We start from the raw sequence: 21272 nt of genomic DNA, 5'->3' as shown, positions 1-21272 counted from the left end.
CTTCCTTTCTTCTTTCCTTCCTTCATCCCTCCCTCCCTCCCTCCCTGCTTCCCTCCTTCCTTCCTTCCCTCCTTCCTTCCTCTTTCTTTCTTATTTTTTGAGTGAATTGAATGACAATTATTTTCCACATATTTTCGTTCTTCTCTTTTTTTATAGGTTTTATATTATGTTTTTCTTTTATATTTTAAACTTTGTTTTGTTACAGCCAAATCTCTAAAGGCAGAGTTTTGTATACAACTCCCATTACCATTGTTTTGGGCGTGTGACATATTCCAGTATCCTCTCTTCTTCTGCACTAAAAGAATAAATTAAAAAACCAGAATTATCAACAGGGTGTATGACAGATATTTTCCCAAAAAATTTGTGTATGTGTGTATTATAGCTATGAAAATCCAATAAATCACCACCACTACTCACCACACAACATACATTTCTTTTATACTTTAAGGCATACATCATAATATACTCAAACATCACTTTATTTCTAGTATCAGAACCTATTGAGGGAGAAAAAAATGGCTATTAACTAAAAACCAAAACAAAACAAAAGAACTTATCCTTTGAATGTGGGGACGAAGAATGAAGTTTTGTAGTATCTTTCTTTTTTATTATACTTTAAGTTTTGGGATACATGTGCAGAACGTGCAGGTTTGTTACATAGGTATACACATGCCATGGTGATTTGCTGCACCCATCAACCCATCGTTTACATTAGGTATTTCTCCTAATGCTATCCCTCCAATATGATTGGTGTCCTTAGGAGAGGAGACAAGGACACACAGAGAAAACACATGTGAAGATGGAGGCAGAAATTATAGTGATGGAGCTACAAGCCAAGGAATGCCAAGAATTGTTTTCTACTACAAAAAGCTAGAAAAGGGAAAAAAGGATGTTTCCCTAGAGCCTTCAGAAGCATGACCCTTTTGTCACCTTGATTTCAGATTGCTAGCCTTCAGAACTGTGAAAAAATAAATTTCTTGCAAACCAAAACCGTAATAAGACAACATCTCACACCAGTCAGAATGACTATTATTAAAAAGTCAAAAAACGTAACTCTTAGATTTGGCTTCTTGATGCTATTTTCTAGATATCATAGGCATGCTTCATTTCTGTTTATTCCCTTTTCTTTTGTCTCTTCTAACTGTGTATTTTCAAATAGCCTGTCTTCAACTTCATTAATTCTTTTTTAATTTTTAATTTTTGTTGATACATAGTAGGGATATGTAATTATGGAGTACATGAGGGTTGGTTTTTTTTTTTTTTTTTTTTGGGTACGGAGTTTCACTCTTGTCACCGAGACTGGAGTGCAATGGCACGATCTCAGCTCACTGCAACCTCTACCTCCTGGGTTCAAGCGATTCTCCTACCTAAGCCTGCCAAGTAGCTGGGACAACAGGTTCCCGCCACTGCCACCATGCCCAGCTAATTTGTGTAGTTTCAGTAGAGACGGCGTTTCACCACGCTGGCCAGGCTGATCTCTAGAAGGAAAGAGCAGAATGGTGGTTACCAGAGTCTAGGGTAGTTGGGGTTGGGAGTAGATGGATTGGATGGGTAGATGTTGGTCAAAAAGAAGGAATAAGTTCAAGAAATCTGTAGTATGACGTAGCAACTCCAGTTAATAACAATATGTTGTGTTCTTGAAAAGTGCTAAGAGAGTGTATGTAAAGTGTTCTCACTACAAAAAATAACTATGTGAAGTAATGAATATGTTAATTAACTAGATTTAGTCATCTCACAAGTATGTATACTTCAAAATGTAATGTTATATATACTAAATGCATATAATTTTATGTCAATTTAAAAAATAAAAAACAAAAATAAAAATATATCTAATGGTTTTTAATAATATGCCTCATAAAAATAACTGGAGGGAAATTTAAGTAATTGAATGTGCTATAAAATTTATTTACCTAATTCCTAAATAACACATCATTCCTAACAGTAATCCTTTTCATGTGGAGCTTTGCCTATTAGTGTTTTTGGCCACAGAAAGAGAGTAAACAGACTGCTTTGTCCAATTTTCTCTACACTATTTTAAGTTGTTAATAATCTCATTTGTACATCACACTAAAATCCTTGTTTGTATATCACACTAAAATCCTTATTGACGGCAAAATTGACAACCTTTCTGTGCTCTCGGGCAATTCCTCCCCTGTCTTTTTACCTATTTCTCTCTCTCTCTCTATAGAGTGATCTGTATGAATGATTTCAATTTCAGGAGGGGATTGAAGGTAGAATCATTGAATGACTATTTAAAGGTTTCACTTAGCATCTTGTGAATCAGACACAAAGAAAGTATCTGAAGTTTTAGGAAGGCGTAGAGATAATATCAAAAGTAGTTTCAAACAAGTAGAAAACACCACCACCATTCCTGAGTTACAACGTTGTTTTTGAACAAATGATAAACATGGTTTGTCTTTTACAAAAACATGATTATGTGGAATATCAGAAAAATGTTAAGACATTTACTCTAGCCTTACTTAAAGAAATTTAACTGCTCTCTCCTCCTGCCGCCCAAGATGCCGAAAGGAAAGAAGGCCAAGGGAAAGAAGGTGGCTCCGGCCCCTGCTGTCGTGAAAAAGCAAGAGGCCAAGAAAGTGGTGAATCTCCTGTTTGAGAAAAGACCTAAGAATTTTGGCATTGGACAGGACATCCAGCCCAAAAGAGACCTCACCCGCTTTGTGAAATGGCCTCGCTATATCAGGTTGCAGCCGCAGAGAGCCATCCTCTATAAGCGGCTGAAAGTGCCTCCTGCTATTAACCAGTTCACCCAGGCCCTGGACCGCCAGACAGCTACTCAGCTGCTTAAGCTGGCCCACAAGTACAGACCAGAGACAAAGCAAGAGAAGAAGCAGAGGCTGTTGGCCCGGGCCCAGAAGAAAGCTGCTGGCAAAGGGGACGTCCCCATTAAGAGACCACCTGTCCTTCGAGCAGGAGTTAACACCGTCACCACCTTGGTGGAGAACAAGAAAGCTCAGCTGGTGGTGATTGCACACGACATGGATCCCATCGAGCTGGTTGTCTTCTTGCCTGCCCTGTGTTGTAAAATGGGGGTCTCTTACTGCATTATCAAAGGGAAGGCCAGACTGGGCTGTCTAGTCCACAGGAAGACCTGCACCACTGTCGCCTTCACACAGGTGAACTCTGAAGACAAAAGCGCTTTGGCTAAGCTGGTGGAAGCTATCAGGACCAATTCCAACGACAGATACGATGAGATCCGCCGTCACTGGGGTGGCAATGTCCTGGGTCCCAAGTCGGTGGCTTGTATCGCCAAGCTCCAAAAGGCAAAGGCTAAAGAATTTGCCACTAAACTGGGTTAAATGTACACTGCTGAGTTTTCTGTACATAAAAATAATTAAAATACAAATTTTCCTTCAAAAAAAAAAAAGAAATTTAACTAAGTACAAGCATCTGTACTTGATTAAATTCAAATTAAAATCAAGACAGGAATGTCATGCAAGATAAAAATTACTGGTGTCCTATTTTTCTATCCTAATTATCTATTAATTTAATTTACCTTTCCTTCTGAGTGTGTGTGTGTGTATATATATATATATATACACCAAACAGTAAAGCATTTACTAAAATTGTCTGATTGTATGATTTTACTTAGATTTTATGATCACTTTTGTGATTAATGATTATAACATTTTTATTTATCAATAACTATCTGTTATTTTGATCCCAAGAGAATCAGTGATTTATGAATGATTATTACTCTGTTGAGAGCATTTTTAATATCTAAGACTTGAGTAATGTTCCACGAGAATATGAATTAATGAAGTGCCAAATTACAGTAATATTGACATTTTCATTCTTAACAACCATTTATTTGCTAGAATCAATTTCCAAGATGTTTTTTACCAATGAAATTTAATAATTATTTATGATTTTTATAACTTTAAAACAATAGTGACAATAATTGCCATGTAATTTAAAAATGGTTATGACCCAGACATATTTTCTGTAAGCATTATACAAATGTAATTTTTCACATTGTGGAAAGTATATTTTGAAATAGTACAGTATGAACATTAAATACAAGTATAAACTGTTAATAAAAAACCTCTAAATGCCTGACCTATTTTATGTATAAAATATTTACATAAAAATAAATAATAAATAATAGTGAATAATATTTCACCTTACAGCATCATACTACTACTGTAGGAAAGATTCATAGTGATTTTCATGGGTTTACATTTATTGAACATTGGAATCAACTTCTTCAGAAAAATTTTTGTTGATTAAGAAAATCTACTTTCCCTGACTCTCTAATTTTCCAGTTTCTCTCTTCTTTCCCTCTCTTTCCCTCTATCTCTCTTTATCTATCTATCATATAGATTATATATGTACATACACTTCATCTTAACTTAGTTAACGTTTGTATGTTGTTTCCACACTCCTGATTTTCCCTTTTGCATTTCTGCTTACTTGTTGTAACCTTAATAAAAGCAAACTTTCAATGTCTCTCTTTTTTTTTTTTTGAGACGGAGTCTCGCTCTGTCGCCCAGGCTCACTGCAAGCTCCGCCTCCGGGGTTCATGCCATTCTCCTGCCCGGGCCTCCAGAGTAGCTGGGACTACAGGCACCTGCCACCAGGTCCGGCAATTTTTTATTTATTTTTATTTATTTTATTTTTTATTTTTAGTAGAGACTGGGTTTCGCTGTGTTAGCTAGGATGGTTAGGATGGTCTCGATCTCCTGACCTCGTGATCCACCTGCCTCCGCCTCCCAAAGTGCTGGGATTACAGGTGTGAGCCAAAGCACCCAACCCACAATGTCTCATTTCTTTACAAATTGCCACAATAAAGAATTCATAATCAAATAATTATGTAATCATTATCATGTAATTTTCATTTTGTGATGATATTAGAATCTGTTTGAAAAAAAAAAGTATGCCATACCATAAAACACAATGGTAAGAAATAGATAAGTGCTGAAGGACACTCACATCTATAAAAAAAAGTATTTGTTACAGATTTAGAAAACCTGTAGAGCTCTTTACATTCACCTGTATATCAGATGGAGCTGAAAACCAAGGAACCAAACTAAAATCCATTTATCCTGTGTCTAGTCAGATTCACAGCTACTATTCCAAGACAACCAATTTTCTCTTCTTGTTTTAGAAATTTTAAAATAACTTTTTTATTTTGTTTTATTTTATCGAGATAGAGTCTCGCTCTGTCGCCCAGGCTGGAGTGCAGAGGTGCGATCTTGGCTCACTGTAGCCTCTTCCTCCTGTGCTCAAGCGATCCTCCCACCTCAGCCTCTTAAGTAGCTGGGACTACAGGTGCATGCCAGCATGCCCAGCTAATTTTTGTATTTTTTGTAGAGTTGGGGTTTTACCATGTTGCTCAGACTTGTCTTGAATTCTTGTACTCTAGTAATTTGCGTGCCTCGGCCTCCCGAAGTGCTGGAATTACAGGCATCTTTTTTTATTATTATTTTAAAATAGAGATAGGGTCTTGTTATGTTGTCCAGGCTGGTCTCAAACTTCTAGCCTCAAGTGATCCACCAGCCTCAGCCTCTCAAAGTGCTGGGATTACAGGCGTGAGCCACCATGTTTGGACAATTTTTATTTATTTATTTTTTTGAGACAGGATCTCACTCTGTTGTCCAGGGTGGAGTGCATGATGAGAGCTCACTGCAGCCTCAACCTCCAAGGTCGAAGCAATTCCCGCACCTCATCTTCTTGAGTAGCTGGGACCACAGATGTGTGCCACCATGCTTAGCTAATTTAAAAATTTTTTTGTGTGCAGACAGGCTCTCACTATGTTGCCAAGGCTGGTCTTAAACTTCTGGGCTCAAGCAATCCTCCCATCTTGGCCTCCCAAAGTGCTGAGATTTCAGGCATGAGCCACCACACCCTGCCAAGATTGCATTTTTGATTTGGTTCTCAGTTTGAATGTTACTGGTGTATAGAAATGCTACTGACTTTTCTATGTTGATTTTATATCCTGAAATTTTACTCAAGTCATTTATCAGGTCTAGGAGTCTTTTTGAGGAATCTTTAAAGTTTTCTAGGTACAGAATTATATTTTCAGTAAACAGAGATCATTTGACTTCCTCTTTTCCTATTTGGATGCCTTTCATTTCTCTCTCTTGCCTGATTGCTCTGGCTAGGGCTTCCAGTATTATGTTGAATAGGAGTGCTGAGAGGGGACATCCTTGTCTTATTCCAGTTCTTAGGGGGAATGCATACAACTTTTGCTGGTTTAGTATGATATTGGCTGTGGGTCTGTCATAGATGGCTGTTATTGTTTTGGGCTGTGTTCCTTCAATGAGTAGTTTGTTGAGTGTTTTTGTCATGAAGAGATGTTGGATTTATTGACTACTTTTTCTGTGTCTATTGAGATGATCATATGGTTTTTATTTTTAATTCTGTTTAAGATTCTGTTTAAGTGGTGAATCACATTTATTGATTTGTGTATGTTGAACCATCCTTGCATCCAGTTATAAAGCCCACTTAATTGTGATGAATTATCTTTTTGATGTGCTGCTGGATTTGACAACCAGTTTTCTTAATGACACATGGGAGTTGAGGGACTCATTAACTATAGGAACTGGGCTTGAACACATTTTTTACAGTTCTCAAATACCTCTAAAAGTCATTTTCTTGGGTATAGGTGAAGGGAGTGAAACCTTCTGTGAAAGAGACAATGGAAAGATAAAGAAAATATTATAGGTTTACTAATAAAGGAAAAACCAAGACATTAATAATTCACATGTCATCATTTGCCAAATACCTTATAAAAAGGCAGTATCACACCATAGTAGACCTTACTTTGTCATTTTCTTCATATCAGTAGAAAGGCAATTTTGTATCAATTTAAGGAATCTGAACACAAATATGACTTGCCTTTATAGACCATGGTTTTTCGTTTAAAATATTGACAGAAACAGAAAAGTTCTCTGTTAAGTAACCTATTTTTAAGGAACAATCACCAAAGAAAAATAGAACATAAATAATATCAACTCTTTGATTACGCTTTGCTGTTTTTTCTAGGAAAGCTAAGACAAAAAATAATACAATCTTAATTCAAACAACAGAGATAATATCTGCACGTTTGTCTTACACTTCTATTTAATGTTTACACACATTTTAACTACATTTCATTGACAAATACAAGGAAACATTTTAATCATGCTTTTAGTTTTATAACATGTTTTTCCTGGTTACACTGAAGAAAAAATTTTAGATATATTAATTAAGATACATAGTTTATATATTTCACATAAAATTAATTTCATAGTTGAATATGGTTTTTAGTAAGTTTTAAATGTATAGCTCTCTCTTTTGTGAATGAATTCATAATCTATTTTGCCTTTATATAATAAACAATAGTGATTATTAATTTACCTAAAATTTAGTTACATAGGTGAGAGACCAAACACTTTCTATACAGTTTAAAAGAGTTAAATCTTGGCTTTTAGGCCAATTACATAAAGAAGTGTTGATGATATGTAACTACGTCTAACCAAAAGAGTGAAATAAGGTGTTTAGAAAGAGTTTATATAGAGAAGGGTAGAGAGTTTTTCATTCAGCTTTGCCTTTAGGTGTACATTTTTTACATAATCACATTCATTTATTTAAAGAAAAGATCATCTTCTGGACCAAGCTATTTAAGGCTTGCTTAACTTGCTGATTTCTCAGTGTGTATATGAAGGGATTCAAGAGAGGAGCCACTGAGGTATTGAGCACAGCTACTCCTTTGCTGAAAGTCACCCTTTCTCTGGCAGAAGTCTTAATGTACATGAAGATGCAGCTACCGTAAGAGATGGAGACAACTATCATATGCGAGGAGCAAGTGGAAAAGGCTTTTTTCCTTTGACTCATAGAAGGAATTTTCAGAATTGTCCAGATGATGTTTGTGTAGGAGAGAATAACTAATGTCAAGGTGACCATCAATGTTACCACAGCTAAAAAAAATGCCATGAATTCTAGAAAGTGAGTGTTTGTGCAAGAAAGCTGCAGCATTGGAGAGGAGTCACAGATAAAATGATCAATTACATTGGAGGCACAGAAATCCAACTGCAGCAGAAGCATTACTGGTGGAAAGATTATCAGAAACCCTGCAAGCCAGGAGCTAAAGACAAGAAGGATACAAACTCTGGTGTTCATGATGGTTGTGTAACGAAGAGGTTTGCAGATGGCCATGCAGCGGTCATAGGACATGGCAGCCAGAAGGTAAAATTCTGTCACCCCCAAGAAGATGAAAAAAAATAGCTGAGCCACACACCCATTATAAGAAATGGTTCTGTCTCCTGTCACCACGGTGACAAGGAATCTGGGAATGCAGACAGACGTGAATGAAATTTCCAGGAATGAGAAGTTCTGAAGGAAGAAATACATGGGAGTCTGCAGATGGGGATCTGAAATTGTGAGGGTGATAATGATCAGGTTCCCAGTCACACTTAACATGTAGGTAACAAGAAGAAATATGAAAAGTACAACCTGCCACTGTGGGTCACTTGTCAATCCAAGAAGAATAAAGTCTGTTACTGCTGTGGAATTTCTCATTATTTTTTTCTTTAGAAAAGTATTCTGTATTTTAGCTGTAAAATAGGTGAAGAAACCAGAAAGCTATGACACCAGTAAAGAAAATTAGTATTTTTTTTCTGTCTGGCTTTTTCTATTTACCATAATGCCTTCCAGGTTCATCCATGATGTCACAAATGGCAGTGTGGCAGTATCTCCTTCTTTTATGAGACTGGATAACATTCCATTGTATCTAGTTATCCACCTATGCATCTCTCTATTTAATACATATGTATATATTCAATGTCTTCAAAGGGTTTAAACTTGTAGCTATGTATGATAAATAAATCTAGAGAGCTAATGTACAGCACAAAGGCTACAGTTAATAATGTATTGTATAAGATAACTATGGGATGTGATGGATAGAATAATTTTGCTTGGACGTAGTAATCCTTTCTCTGTATATACACATATAGAAAGATTATGTTATATACCTTACGTATACACAATGAAATTAACTGTAGGCTGGGTGCAGTGGCTCATGCCTGTAATCCCAGTGCTTTGGGAGGCTAAGGCAGATGGATCACCTGAAGTCAGGAGTTTGAGACCAGCCTGGCCAACATAATGAAACTTTGTTTCTACTAAAAATACAAAAGATTAGCGGAGTGTGGTGGCAGGGGCCTTTAATCCCAGCTACTCGGGAGGTTGAGGCAGGAGAATTGCTTGAACCCGGGAGGTAGAGGTTGCAGTGAGCTGAGATTGCACCATTGCACTCCAGCCTGGGCAATAAGAGTGAAATTCCACCTAAAAAAAAAAAAATAATAATAAATAAAAAAGGAAAAGAAACTAAATGTAAAAAAAAAATAACTTTAGGCCGGATGCAATGGCTCATGCCTGTAATACCAGCACTTTGGGAGACTGAGGCAGATGGATCACCTGAGGTCAGGAGTCCGAGAACAGCCTGGCCAATATGGTGAAACCTCATCTTTACTAAAAATACAAAAAAATTACCTGGGTATGATGACGCACGCCTGTAGTCTCAACTACTCCAGAGGCTGAGGCAGGAGAATTGCTTGAACCCAGGAGGTGGAGGTTGCAGTGAGCCGAGATTGTGCCATTGCACTCCAGCCTGGGCAATAGAGGGAGACTCTGTCTCAAAACACACACACACACACACACACACACACACACACACACACACACACAAATCTTTAAAAAAACCTCATTGTTGCTTTTTGCTTTTAGAGAAAAATGGTTTTGTAGTACATAGATACCAAATACATTTTAAAAAATCTGTTGTTACCTTATAAATCAATTATTTCTATATTTCCTTCATTATATTTTCGCATATTTCAGAATAAATCTCTGTCTTCTAAATGTTTCAGTATATTCCCGGAAAACAAGAAAAAAGAAACTAAAACTTCTGAGATTAAGACTTTTTCAAATGAAGCTCATGAGAATTCATAGCCAGCTTACTAATGAAAATTTTTTATTGTTATTTTTCTCTTTATCTGTTCCGTTCTTTTTCTTTTGAATGAGGGTGGAGAAAGAGACACTTATTCAAAAGAAAAGAAAAAAAGAAAGCATCTCTTTCTCCATCCTCATTCAAATTTTTATAATCTACTTTTTATAATTGACTCAATTGTCTTTACTCAGAGAAATTTATCAGAGAAATGTCCCTGATAATGGTATATAGAAGTGTTTAGTGGACAGAAGAGTATCATATTCTTTACATTATCTTTTCTTTATATATTTCATTTAAATTGTGTGGTTTAATTTGACTTATATGTAATGTGAATAACTGAATTTATATAAAACATAAATATAAGCCATTAAAGCAAAAATTATATTCCTGAAAAAACATACTTACTTTTATGGTAAATATGAATGGTTTAGTGTATCTTATTTCAAAAGGTTTATTCATTGCTGAAACATAAATGCTGTTGGATTTTTCAAGAGCTTTTGCAATCTATTTTTCCTCTATCATCTTGTATTTGTAACAAAATATCCAAAATATTGATAATAAAGAACAATTTCAAGAGCTTCTCTGTAACATTTACAAGAAGGGCATACATAAATACATTTTTATACATCAACCGAAATTTCACCAAGGATCTGAGGTCTTAGGATATCCTACCTATTGCCACTTTAAAAAGTATTATCTTGCTATAAATTTTAGTTGAAATGAAGGCTAATATAGTGTCTTTCCAAGCTTGAAAGGTAAGAAGAAATGATCTTCTGTGTAGAAGCAATGTTATTCAAGCTAGTGATGATTTTATCTGCTCTGTTTACGATGGACTCAGGGGGATTAGTTAAATGAATAAATAAAAGGTACCATGAAGATTGGTGTTCTCATGACACCAATCACTAAATAATAGTCCAAATTGGTATACAATGTAGAATAAAATATTTAGGTGATACAGAAGCCTGAAATTAGAGCAGAAAAATATATAGAAAAATTTACTTTTTTATAATAATCAAAAACTGCAGTAATAGAAGAAAATAAATAATGAAGTAAAAAAGATTTGTAGTCTTTAAATGGTCAACTACTAAATTGTTAGTGAGTTGATTCTCTATTTTAGGGAAATGTTAAGAATTCATTCTGATGTTTTAGAACAGGCTAGTGGTCTCCATTATTCCACATCATAAAAGATGTCAGACTTGTGTTTAAGGTTTTAAATTTTTCCATTGACTGATAGCATAGAAAACCAGATTGTGATTATAATCACTACCATTTATTCATTCAATATTTACCTTTTAAAGCTTTTAAAGTGTTGGGCTCAGCCTTAGGTTGTGAGAACGCAGAGATGATAAAGAGCTCTTTGCACAATTTTTACTTCCTGCAGAAAAGTGTGAAAATTCTACATTTTTTGGTAAGTATAAAATAAGGTTGCATCTTCATTAAAAAACACTTAAAGACTTCAAATGTCCATGTCCCCAGATAGGAATGTAGTCTCCTTTAATGTCCTTGGGTAACTTACGAATTTCCTGGGGGTGCTAACTTCATGCATCCTCACAGGTCCTTTGAGTTCTTCCTGCTGTGCTCCTTGTCCAGGAGTCTGTCCTGGCAGGGGATATCTTGAACCTGTTCCCACAGGAGCTGCTGCTTCCAGTTTTACCCGTTGCCTCTGTTTCAGGGGATAGGTCACTGCTGCTTCCCCTGGATTTTCATATCTCAAGAAAATTACAGCTAGATAAGAGGAATAAGCTCTAGTGTTCTATACAATGATAGGACTGCTATAGTTAATGATAATACACTATACAGTTTCAAATAGCTAGAAAGAGGATATTGAATGTTTCCAATGCAGTCAGGTATGGTGGTTTGCATCTGTAATCCCAGAAACTCAGCAGGCAGAGGCAGGCAGATCCCTTGAGGCCAGGAGTTTGAGACCAACCTGAGCAATATTGTGAGACTCTGTCTCTGAAAACATTATTTTTAAAAATTAGCCAGATGTGGTGGTGCACACCTGTAGTTCCAGCTACTCAGGCAGCTGAGGCAGAAGGACTGCCTGAGCCCAGGAGTTCAAGGTTACATTGAGCTGTGATCACGCCACTGCACTCCAGCCTATGTAACAAAGTGAGACCCAGTCTCTAAAAAATAAATAAACAAACAAGTGTTCCCAACATAAAGAAATTATAAATGCCTGAAATGACAAATTTTCTAACTACTCTGATCTCATCACTACACATTATATTATCAAACCATCACTATGTAACCTATAAATATGTACAATTTTGCCAGTTAAAAAAATAAAATGTTTTGTCTTTTGCCCACTTTTTCTATCTTTTTTTATTATACTTTAAGTTTGGGGTACATATGCAGAATATGCAGGTTTTTTACATAGGTGTACACGTGACATGGTGGTTTGCTGCACCCATCAACCTGTCATCTACATTAGGTATTTCTACTAATGCTATCCTTCCCCTAGTCCCCCACACCCCCTGACAGGTACTGATGTGTGATGTTCCTCTCCTTGTGTCCATGTGCTCTCATTGTTCGACTCCCACTTATGCGTGAGAACATGTGGTGTTTGATATTCTGTTTCTGTGTTAGTTTGCTGAGAATGATGGTTTCCAGCTTCATCCATGTCCCTGCAAAGAGTATGAACTCATCCTTTTTAATGGCTGCATAGTATTCCATGGTGTATATGCGCCACATTTTCTTTATCCAGTCTATCATTGATGGTCGTTTGGGTTGGTTCCAAGTCTTTACTATTGTGAACAGTTTTGCAATAAACATATGCGTGCATATGTCTTTATAGTAGAATGATTTATAATCTTTTGGGTATATACGCGGTAATGGGACTGCAGGGTCAAATGGTATTTCTGGTTCTAGAGCCTTGAGGAATCACCACACTGTCTTCCATAATGGTTGAACTAGTTTACACTCCCACCAACAGTGTAAGAGCATTCCTATTTCTCTACATCCTCTGCAGCATCTGTTGTCTCCTGACTTTTTAATGATTGCCGTTCTAACTGGCGTGAGATGATATCTCATTGTGGTTTTGATTTGCATTTCTCTAATGACCATTCATATGTTTGTTGGATGCATAAATGTCTTCTTCTTAGAAGTGTCTGTTCATATCCTTCACCCATGTTTTGATGGAGTTGTTTGTTTATTTCTGGTAAATTTATTTAAGTTCTTTGTAGATTCTGGATATTAGCCCTTTGTCACATGGATAGATTGCAAAAATTTTCTCCCATTCTGTAGGTTGCCTGTTCACTGTGATGATAGTTTGTTTTTTTTCTTTTATTCTGTGCAGAAGCTCTTTAGTTTCATTAGATTCCATTTGTCTATTTTGGCTTTTGTTATCATTGCTTTTGGTGTTTTAAATCATGAAGTCTTTGCCCATGCCTATGTCCGGAATGCTATTGCCTAGGGTTTCTTCTAGGGTTTTTATGGTTTTATGTCTTACGTTTAAGTCTTTAATTCATCTTTAGTTAATTTTTGTATAATGTGTGAGGAAGGGAACCAGTTTCAGTGTTCTGCATATTGCTAGCCAGCTTTCCCAACGCTATTAAATTGCGAATCCTTTTCCCTTTGCTTGTTTTTGTCAGGTTTGTCAAAGATCAGATGACTGTAGATGTGTGGCATTATTTCTGAGGCCCCTATTCTGTTCCATTGGTCTATATATCTGTTTTGGTACCAGTATCATGCTGTTTTGGTTACTGTAGCCTTGTAGTATAGTTTGAAGTCAGGTAGCGTGATGCCTCCAGCTTTGTTCTTTTTGCTTAGGATTGTCTTGGCTATGTGGACTCTTTTTTGGTTCCATATGAAATTTAAAGTAGTTTTTTCCAACTCTGTGAAGAAATTCAGTGATAGCTTGATGGGGATAGCATTGAATCTATAAATTACTTTGGGCAGTATGGCCATTTTCACGATGTTGATTCTTCTTATCCATGAGCATGGATGGAATATTTTCCAATTGGTTTGTGTCCTCTCTTATTTCCTTGAGAAATGATTTGTAGTTCTCCTTGAAGAAGTCCTTCACATCCCTTGTACGTTGTATTCCTACGCATTTTATTCTTTTTAATAATTGTGAATGGGAATTCACTCCCAATTTGACTCTCTCTTTGTCTGTTATTGGTGTATAGAAATGCTTGTGATTTTTACACATTGATTTTGTATCCTCAGACTTTGCTGAAGTTGCTAATCAGTTTAAGGAGATTTTGGGCGAGACAGTGGAGTTTTCTAAATATACAATCATGTCATCTGCAAATAGAGACAATTTGACTTCCTCTTTTCCTATCTGAATACACTTTATTTTTTTCTCTTGCCTGATTACCCTATCCAGAACTTTCAATACCATGTTGAATAGCAATGGTGAGAGAGAAACTTGTGCCAGTTTTCAAAGATGATGCTTCCAGTTTTTGCCCATTCAGTGTGATATTGGCAGTGGGTTTGTCATAAACAGCTCTTATTATTTTGAGATACAGCCCATCAATACCTAGTTTACTGAGAGTTTTTAGCATGAAGGGCTGTAGAATTTTGCCGAGGGCCTTTCTGCATCTATTGAGATAATCATGTGGTTTTTGTCATTGGTTCTGTGTAGGTGATGAATTAAGTTTATTGAATTGCATATGTTCAACTAGCCTTGCATCCCAGGGATGAAGCTGATTTGATCATGGTGGATAAGCTTTTTGATGTGCTGCTGGATTCGGTTTGCCAGTATTTTGTTGAGGATTTTCGCATTGATGTTCATCAGCGATATTGACCTGAAATTTTCTTTTTTTGTTGTATGTCTGCCAGGTTTTGGTATCAGGATGATGCGGGCCTCATAAAATGAGTTAGGGAGGATTCCTTCTATTTCTATTGCTTGGAATAATTTCAGAAGGAATGGTACCAGTTCCTCTTTGTACCTCTGGTAGAATTGGGCTGTAAATCTGTATGGTCCTGGACTTTTTTTGGTTGTTAGTCTGTTAATTATTGCCTCAATTTCAGAGCCTGTTATTGGTCTATTCAGGGATTCAACTTCTTCCTGGTTTAGTCTTGGGAGGGTGTATGTGTTCAGGAATTGATCCATTTCTTCTAGATTTTCAAGTTTATTTGTGTAGGGGTGTTTATAGTATTCTCTGATGGTAGTTTATATTTCTTTGGGAAGAGTGGTGATATATCCCCTTTATCATTTTTTATTGCATCTATTTGATTCTTCTCTTTTCTTCTTTATTAGCCTGGCTAGCAGTCTATCAATTCTGTTGATCTTTTCAAAAAAACACCTCCTGGATTCATTGATTTTTTGAAGGTTTTTTCGTGTCACTCTCTCTCTCCTTCTGTTCTGCTCTGATCTTAGTTATTTCTTGTCTTATGCTAGCTTTTGAATTTGTTTGCTCTTGCTTCTCTAGTTCTTTTAATGTTGATGTTAGGGTGTTGATTTTAGATCTTCCCTGATTTTTCTTGTGGGCATTCACTTCTATAAATTTCCCTCTAAACACTGCTTTAAATGTGTCCCATGGATTCTGGTATATTTTGTCTTTGTTCTCATTGGTTTCAAAGAACATCTATATTACTGCCTTAATTTCATTATTTATCCAGTAGTCATTTAGGATCAGGTTGTACAGTTTCCATGTAGTTGTGTGGTTTGGAGTGAGTTTCTTAATCCTGAGTTCTAATTTGATTGCACAGTGATCTGGTGGACTGTTTGTTATAATTTCCATGCTTTTGCATTTGCTAAGGAGTGTTTTATTTCCAATTATGTGGTCAATTTTAGAATAAGTGCAATGTGGTACTGAGAAGAATATATATTCTGTTGATTTGGAGTGGAGAGTTCTGTAGATGTCTATTAGGTCTGCTTGACCCAGAGCTGAGTTCAAGTCCTGAATACCCTTGTTAATTTTGTCTCATTGATCTATCTAATATTGACAGTGGGGTGTTAAAGTCTCCTATTATTGTTTGGGAGTCTAAGTCTTTCTGTAGGTCTCTAAGAACTTGCTTCATGAAAATGGGTGCTCCTGTATACATTTAGGATAGTTAGCTCTTCCTGTTGCATTGATCCCTTTACCATTATGTAATGCCCTTCTTTGTCTTTTTTTTATCTTTGTTGGTTTAAAGCCTTTTTTATCAGAGACTAAGATTGTAACCCCTGCTTTTTTTTTGCTTTCCATTTTCTTCGTAAATATTCCTCCATCGCTTTATTTTGACCCAGTGTGTGTCTTTGCATGTGAGATGGGTCTCCTGAATACAGCACACTGATGGGTCTTGACTCTATCCAATTTGCCAGTCTGTGTCTTTTAATTGGGGCATTTAGCCCATTTACATTTAAGGTTAATATTGTTATGTGTAAATTTGATCCCGTCGTTATGATGCTAGCTGGTTAGTTTGCCCATTAGTTGATGCAGTTTCTTCGTAGTATCAATGATCTTTATAATTTGGTATGTTTTTGCAGTGGCTGATACCAGTTGTTTCTTTCCATGTTTAGTGCTTCCTTTATTGAGCTCTTGTAAGGCAGGTCTGGTGGTGACAAAACTCTCAGTGTTTGCTTCTTTGTAAAGGATTTTATTTCTCCTTTGCTTATGAAACTTAGTTTAGTTGGATATGAAATTCTGGGTTGAAAACTCTTTTGTTTAGAATGTTGAATATTGGCCCCCACTCTATTCTGGCTTGTAGGGCTTCTGCAGAGAGATCCACTGATAGTCTGATGGGCTTCCCTTTGTGGGTAACCCAAACTTTCTATCTGGCTGCCGTTAACATTTTTTCCTTCATTTCATCCTTGATGAGTCTGATGATTATGTGTCTTGGGGTTGCTCTTCTTGAGGAGTGTCTTTGTAGTGGTCTCTGTATTTCCCAAATTTGGATGTTGTCCTGTCTTGCTAGGTTGGGGAAGTTTTCCTGGATAATATCCTGAAGAGTGTTTTCCAACTTGGTTCTGTTCTCCCTGCCACTTTCAGGTACACCAATCAAACATAGATTTGGTCTTTTCACATAGTCCCATATTTCTTGGAGGCTTTGTTCATTCCTTTTCATTCTTTTTTCTCTAATCTTGTCTTCTCACTTTATTTCATTAAGTTGATCTTCAATCTCTGATATCCTTTCTTCTGCTTGATTTATTTGGCTATTGATACTTGTGTATACTTCATGAAGTTCTCGTGCTGTATTTTTCAGCTCCATCAGGTTATTTATGTTCTTCTCCAAACAGGTTATTCTAGTTAGCCATTCATCTTACCTTTTTTCAAGGTTCTGAGCATCCTTGTGTTGGGGTAGAACATGCTCCATTAGCTCGGAGGAGCTTGTTATTACCCACCTACTCTGAAGCCTACTCTGTCAATTCATCAAACTCATTCTCCATCCAGTTTTCTTCCCTTGCTTGTGAGGAGTTGTGATCCTTTGGAGGAGAAGAGGTGTTCTGGTTTTTGGAATTTTCAGCCTTTTTGTGCTGGTTTCTTCCTATCTTTGTGGATTTATCTACTTTTGATCTTTCATGTTGGTTACCTTTGGGGGTCTCTGAGTGGATGTCCTTTTTGTTGATGTTAATGCTGTTCCTTTCCATTTGTTAGTTTTCCTTCTAACAGTCAGGCCCCTCTGCTGCAGGTCTGCTGGAATTTGCTGGGAGTCCACTCCAGACCCTGTTTGCTTGGGTATCACTAGCGGAGGCTGGTGAACAGCAAAGATTGCTGCCTGTTCCTTCCTCTGGAAGCTTTATCCCAGAGGGGCACCCGCCAGAGCTCTCCTGTATGAGGTGTCTGTCGGCCCCTGCTGGGAGGTGTCTCCCAGTCAGGCTACATGGGGGTCAGGGATCCACTTGAGGAAGTAGTCTGACCCTTAGCAGAGCTTGAGCATCGTGCTGGGGGATCTGCTGCTTTCTTTAGAGCCATCAGGCAAGGACATTTAAGTCTGCTGAAGCTGCCCCCACAGCCACCCCTTCCCCGAGGTGCTCTGCCCCAGGGTGATCAAGGGTTTATCTATAAGCCCCTAACTGGGCCTGCTGCCTTTTTTTCAGAAATGCCCTGCCCATAGAGGAGGAATGTAGAGAGGCAGTCTGGGCACAGGGGACTTGTTGAGCTACAGTGGGCTCCACCCATTTCAAACTTTCTGGTGGCTTTGTTTACACTGTGAGGGTAAAACTGCTTACTCATGCCTCAGCAATGGCAGACGCCCCTCCCCCATCAAGCTTGAGCATCCCAGGTCAACCTCAGACTGCTGTACTGGCAGTGAGAATTTCAAGCCAGTGTATCTTAGCTTTCTGGACTCTATAGGTATGGGACCGGCTGAGCCAGACCACTTGGGTCCCTGGCTTCAGGCCCCTTTCTGGTTCTGTCTTGCTGGTGTTCCAGGTGCCACTGGGTTATGGGAAAAAAAAAATTCCTGCAGCTAGCTCAGCATCTGCCCAAACAGCCACCCAGTTTTGTGCTTGAAACCCAGGGCTCCGGTGAGGTAGGCATGGGAGGGAATCTTCTCGTCTGCGGGTTTTGAAGACCATGAGAAAAGTGCAGTATCTGGGCTGGAGTGCACCATTCCTCATGGTGTAGTCCCTCATGGCTTCCCTTGAGTAGAGGAGAGAATTTCCCAACCCCTTGCACTTCCCAGGTGAGGCAACATCTCCCACTGCTTTGGCTCACCCTCTGTGAGCTGCTCCCACTGTCTGACCAGTTACAGTGAGATGAACTGGGTGCCTCAGTTGGAAATTCAGAAATCACCTGCCTTCTGCATTGATCTTGCTGGGAGCTGCAGACCAGAGCTGTTCCTATTTGGTTTAGAAACCCTGTAATTTGGATATCTTACAAGCAGATGAATTGCTGGAAAGATGGCCAAATAATAGGGTTTCTAAACAATGCATGGCCACCTTCATGAGACAGAGAAATATAGATTCTTGTGTTGGTAAGGAGGCTGGTAGTACTTTCAAATTCAGGTACTCGAAATCTTCTGACACTAGTCTTTCATTCCAATACTCAATCTCATCTCTTTCACAGTCAACACACTAACATTTACATAGGTGTAGACGTTGTGAATTAAATCCACTTTATAATTAAGGAAACTTAGGATTTATTATTGGCTATGTCATCTCTGCAGTTATGAGATAATTGAAATATTAAAATAATGAGATAATTAAAACATTAAAATATGAGATAATTGAAACATTAAAGTTACATTTTCTCTCTTTAAGTTCTTTAATGCACTTAGAAGCACAGCCTCATGCATAAGTCATGAGTCTCCATGAGAATGGCTCCTCAGGAATTTACCACTATTGCCACAAGCTTCAGAGTCACCTGCACTTACTATGATCTGCATCAGCAATATAGATGACTGAGTTAAAAGTTCTTTTATGAATGTATCTGATTAGCAGAACCAAATCACATTGCCACAGAAAATGTGGTGCTTACAGTCTGTGCACATAGATAGGCTTATTTGAAGGTATTTGAAAGATGCAAAATGAGCAAATACACAACATTTTTAGAGTAGTAATACCCAGAAGAGAAATTTAAATAATTTATAAAAATAAATTAACTAAAATTTACTGTAATCCTCAATTACAGTAAATTGATTACAGTAAATTGATGAGACAACTGGGATGCTTTAGTTGTGATTAAGGGAATTCCATATAATATACTATACAAGACAGTTGTTCCATTGACACTCTTGTGCTGCATAAAGCTGAATTATCCTTGAGTAAATTGTACGTGGATGGTTGTATGTTATTAAATTAAAATTGGCATTATAATAATAGTAATAGTCACACTTTATTAAGTGCTTGGAAGGTATCAGACATGTTTGTAAGCACTTTTTAAAGTGCTGTTTTAATAAATATTCACAACTACTCTGAGAAAATTACTATTATTTCTCCTAATTTTCATATAAGGAAACTGAGTCATTGAGAGTTTTCCCTGATTTGCTCGAGGTCATACAAATGGACTGTGATTTCTGAGACTATAATACAGTGAATGAGGGAGTACAAAAGCTGCTACTCATACTTGAATAACTTCACCTCATAGAAGCCACTGTTATCAAGGAGTGATACAGAACTTTCCTAATTTAATAATATGGTTGAGTATTACTGTGCTATTTCACTATTGTGTATATGAAAATATTTGAAGTCAAGAAAGCTTCAAAAGTGTGATAGCCATGGAAATCTGATCATAGAAATCTATTTAGTAGCTTAATGAGTCACAGACACATTTTGCCCCACATATGTCCACAGTGGAGATCCTGAGACATAGACCTAAAATCAGAGAGGTTCAGTTGGGTGAATAAGGAGTTTAAGAGGTGGCCAGCATTGTTGATGGGATATAGAGGTTTGTATCCATAGTTATGAAAAGCAAGGAGTCCTAGAAAGCCCTGATATAAAAACTTGTTTAAAAAAGATGTCAGAGCAGAGCAATGATAATTTAAAGGCAAAATATATTGATAATGTAAATAGAAACTAGGCATTTTGAGACTTCCATCCATTTGTTGATTAACAAATATTTTATTGAATTGCTACACTACAATAAACCCTTTAGTAGGCAATAATGAACAAAATGTTTCCTTTGCTTAAAAAATGTTTATGGGTTACTAGTAGAGATAGCCAAGAAAAATAAAGTTCTAGTACATTGTAAAAATTGTTATCATATTGATAAGCCCACTTCTCCATTCCAGGATGCTTATGTGATCATATGTGATCATAAAATATAGCAATAAAAGTCCAATTATATAAATGGGGCAAAAAAAGTCAACTTGAACTTGGGAAATTTAGCACAAGAGACCTAACATCAGAAAGAGATGTAGGACATAATGAATGCCTTTTAATTATTTGAGGATACAAAGGTTTACTGTGACCTAAATCAATTGGATGGAGAATGACTAAGTAATATCTAAGAGTGAGATAATAAATTATCAACCACATATTCTATAGCTGTGGTTGATGTTGGTGTTGTGGATAATTCAGTGTTCAATCAAAAAGTAACAGACTCTTGCCCAGGAAACCCTAAAGAAAAAAGGATACACAGAAAGCGCACCACAGTTATCATGCAAGTATATATTACATACGAAATAAGTAATAGAAGAGTTGGAGGACTCTGAATGTCTTTAGCTAAAGTGTTTTCTTTGTTGTCCAAGAATGTAAGTTTAATTCCAAAAGAGTAATTGTCTCCTGAATGTTTAATTTTTCAGAGTATGATAATTTGGAAAGAAATCCCTATAAGCCAAGCTTGACATTTTTGATGTGCTCACTTAATACTTTTGTGAAGGAATAAATGACATCATAGTACTTATTCTGAAATTCTAAGATTCCCTTGGATATTTTTATTTTGCAAGATTTCTCCCCTCCCCCAGGAGTTGGTACAGGGCTTATTTGTTGGGGCATAGCCCTGATTTGAATCAC

The 21272-nt window shown here is 37.0% G+C and overlaps 1 protein-coding gene and 1 pseudogene across 2 annotated transcripts; one reads left to right on the top strand and one right to left on the bottom strand.

The window, feature by feature from the left end:
• Positions 1–2480: 2480 nt before the first annotated feature.
• LOC105532001 lies at positions 2481–3346 on the top strand (annotated as a pseudogene). The gene has a single exon (XR_001004896.1). The product of XR_001004896.1 is annotated as a 60S ribosomal protein L7a pseudogene (transcript).
• A 4238-nt stretch (positions 3347–7584) lies between these two features.
• Positions 7585–8523, bottom strand: LOC105532000 (olfactory receptor 6C75). The gene has a single exon (XM_011970059.1). The coding sequence runs from the start codon at positions 8521–8523 to the stop codon at positions 7585–7587; it is 939 nt and encodes a 312-aa protein (XP_011825449.1).
• Between the last annotated feature and the right edge of the window lie 12749 nt (positions 8524–21272).

Source organism: Mandrillus leucophaeus, unplaced genomic scaffold (genome assembly GCF_000951045.1).
Source record: "Mandrillus leucophaeus isolate KB7577 unplaced genomic scaffold, Mleu.le_1.0 Scaffold927, whole genome shotgun sequence".
NCBI classification, from domain to species: domain Eukaryota; kingdom Metazoa; phylum Chordata; class Mammalia; order Primates; family Cercopithecidae; genus Mandrillus; species Mandrillus leucophaeus.
This window is presented reverse-complemented; position numbering and strand designations above follow the sequence as displayed.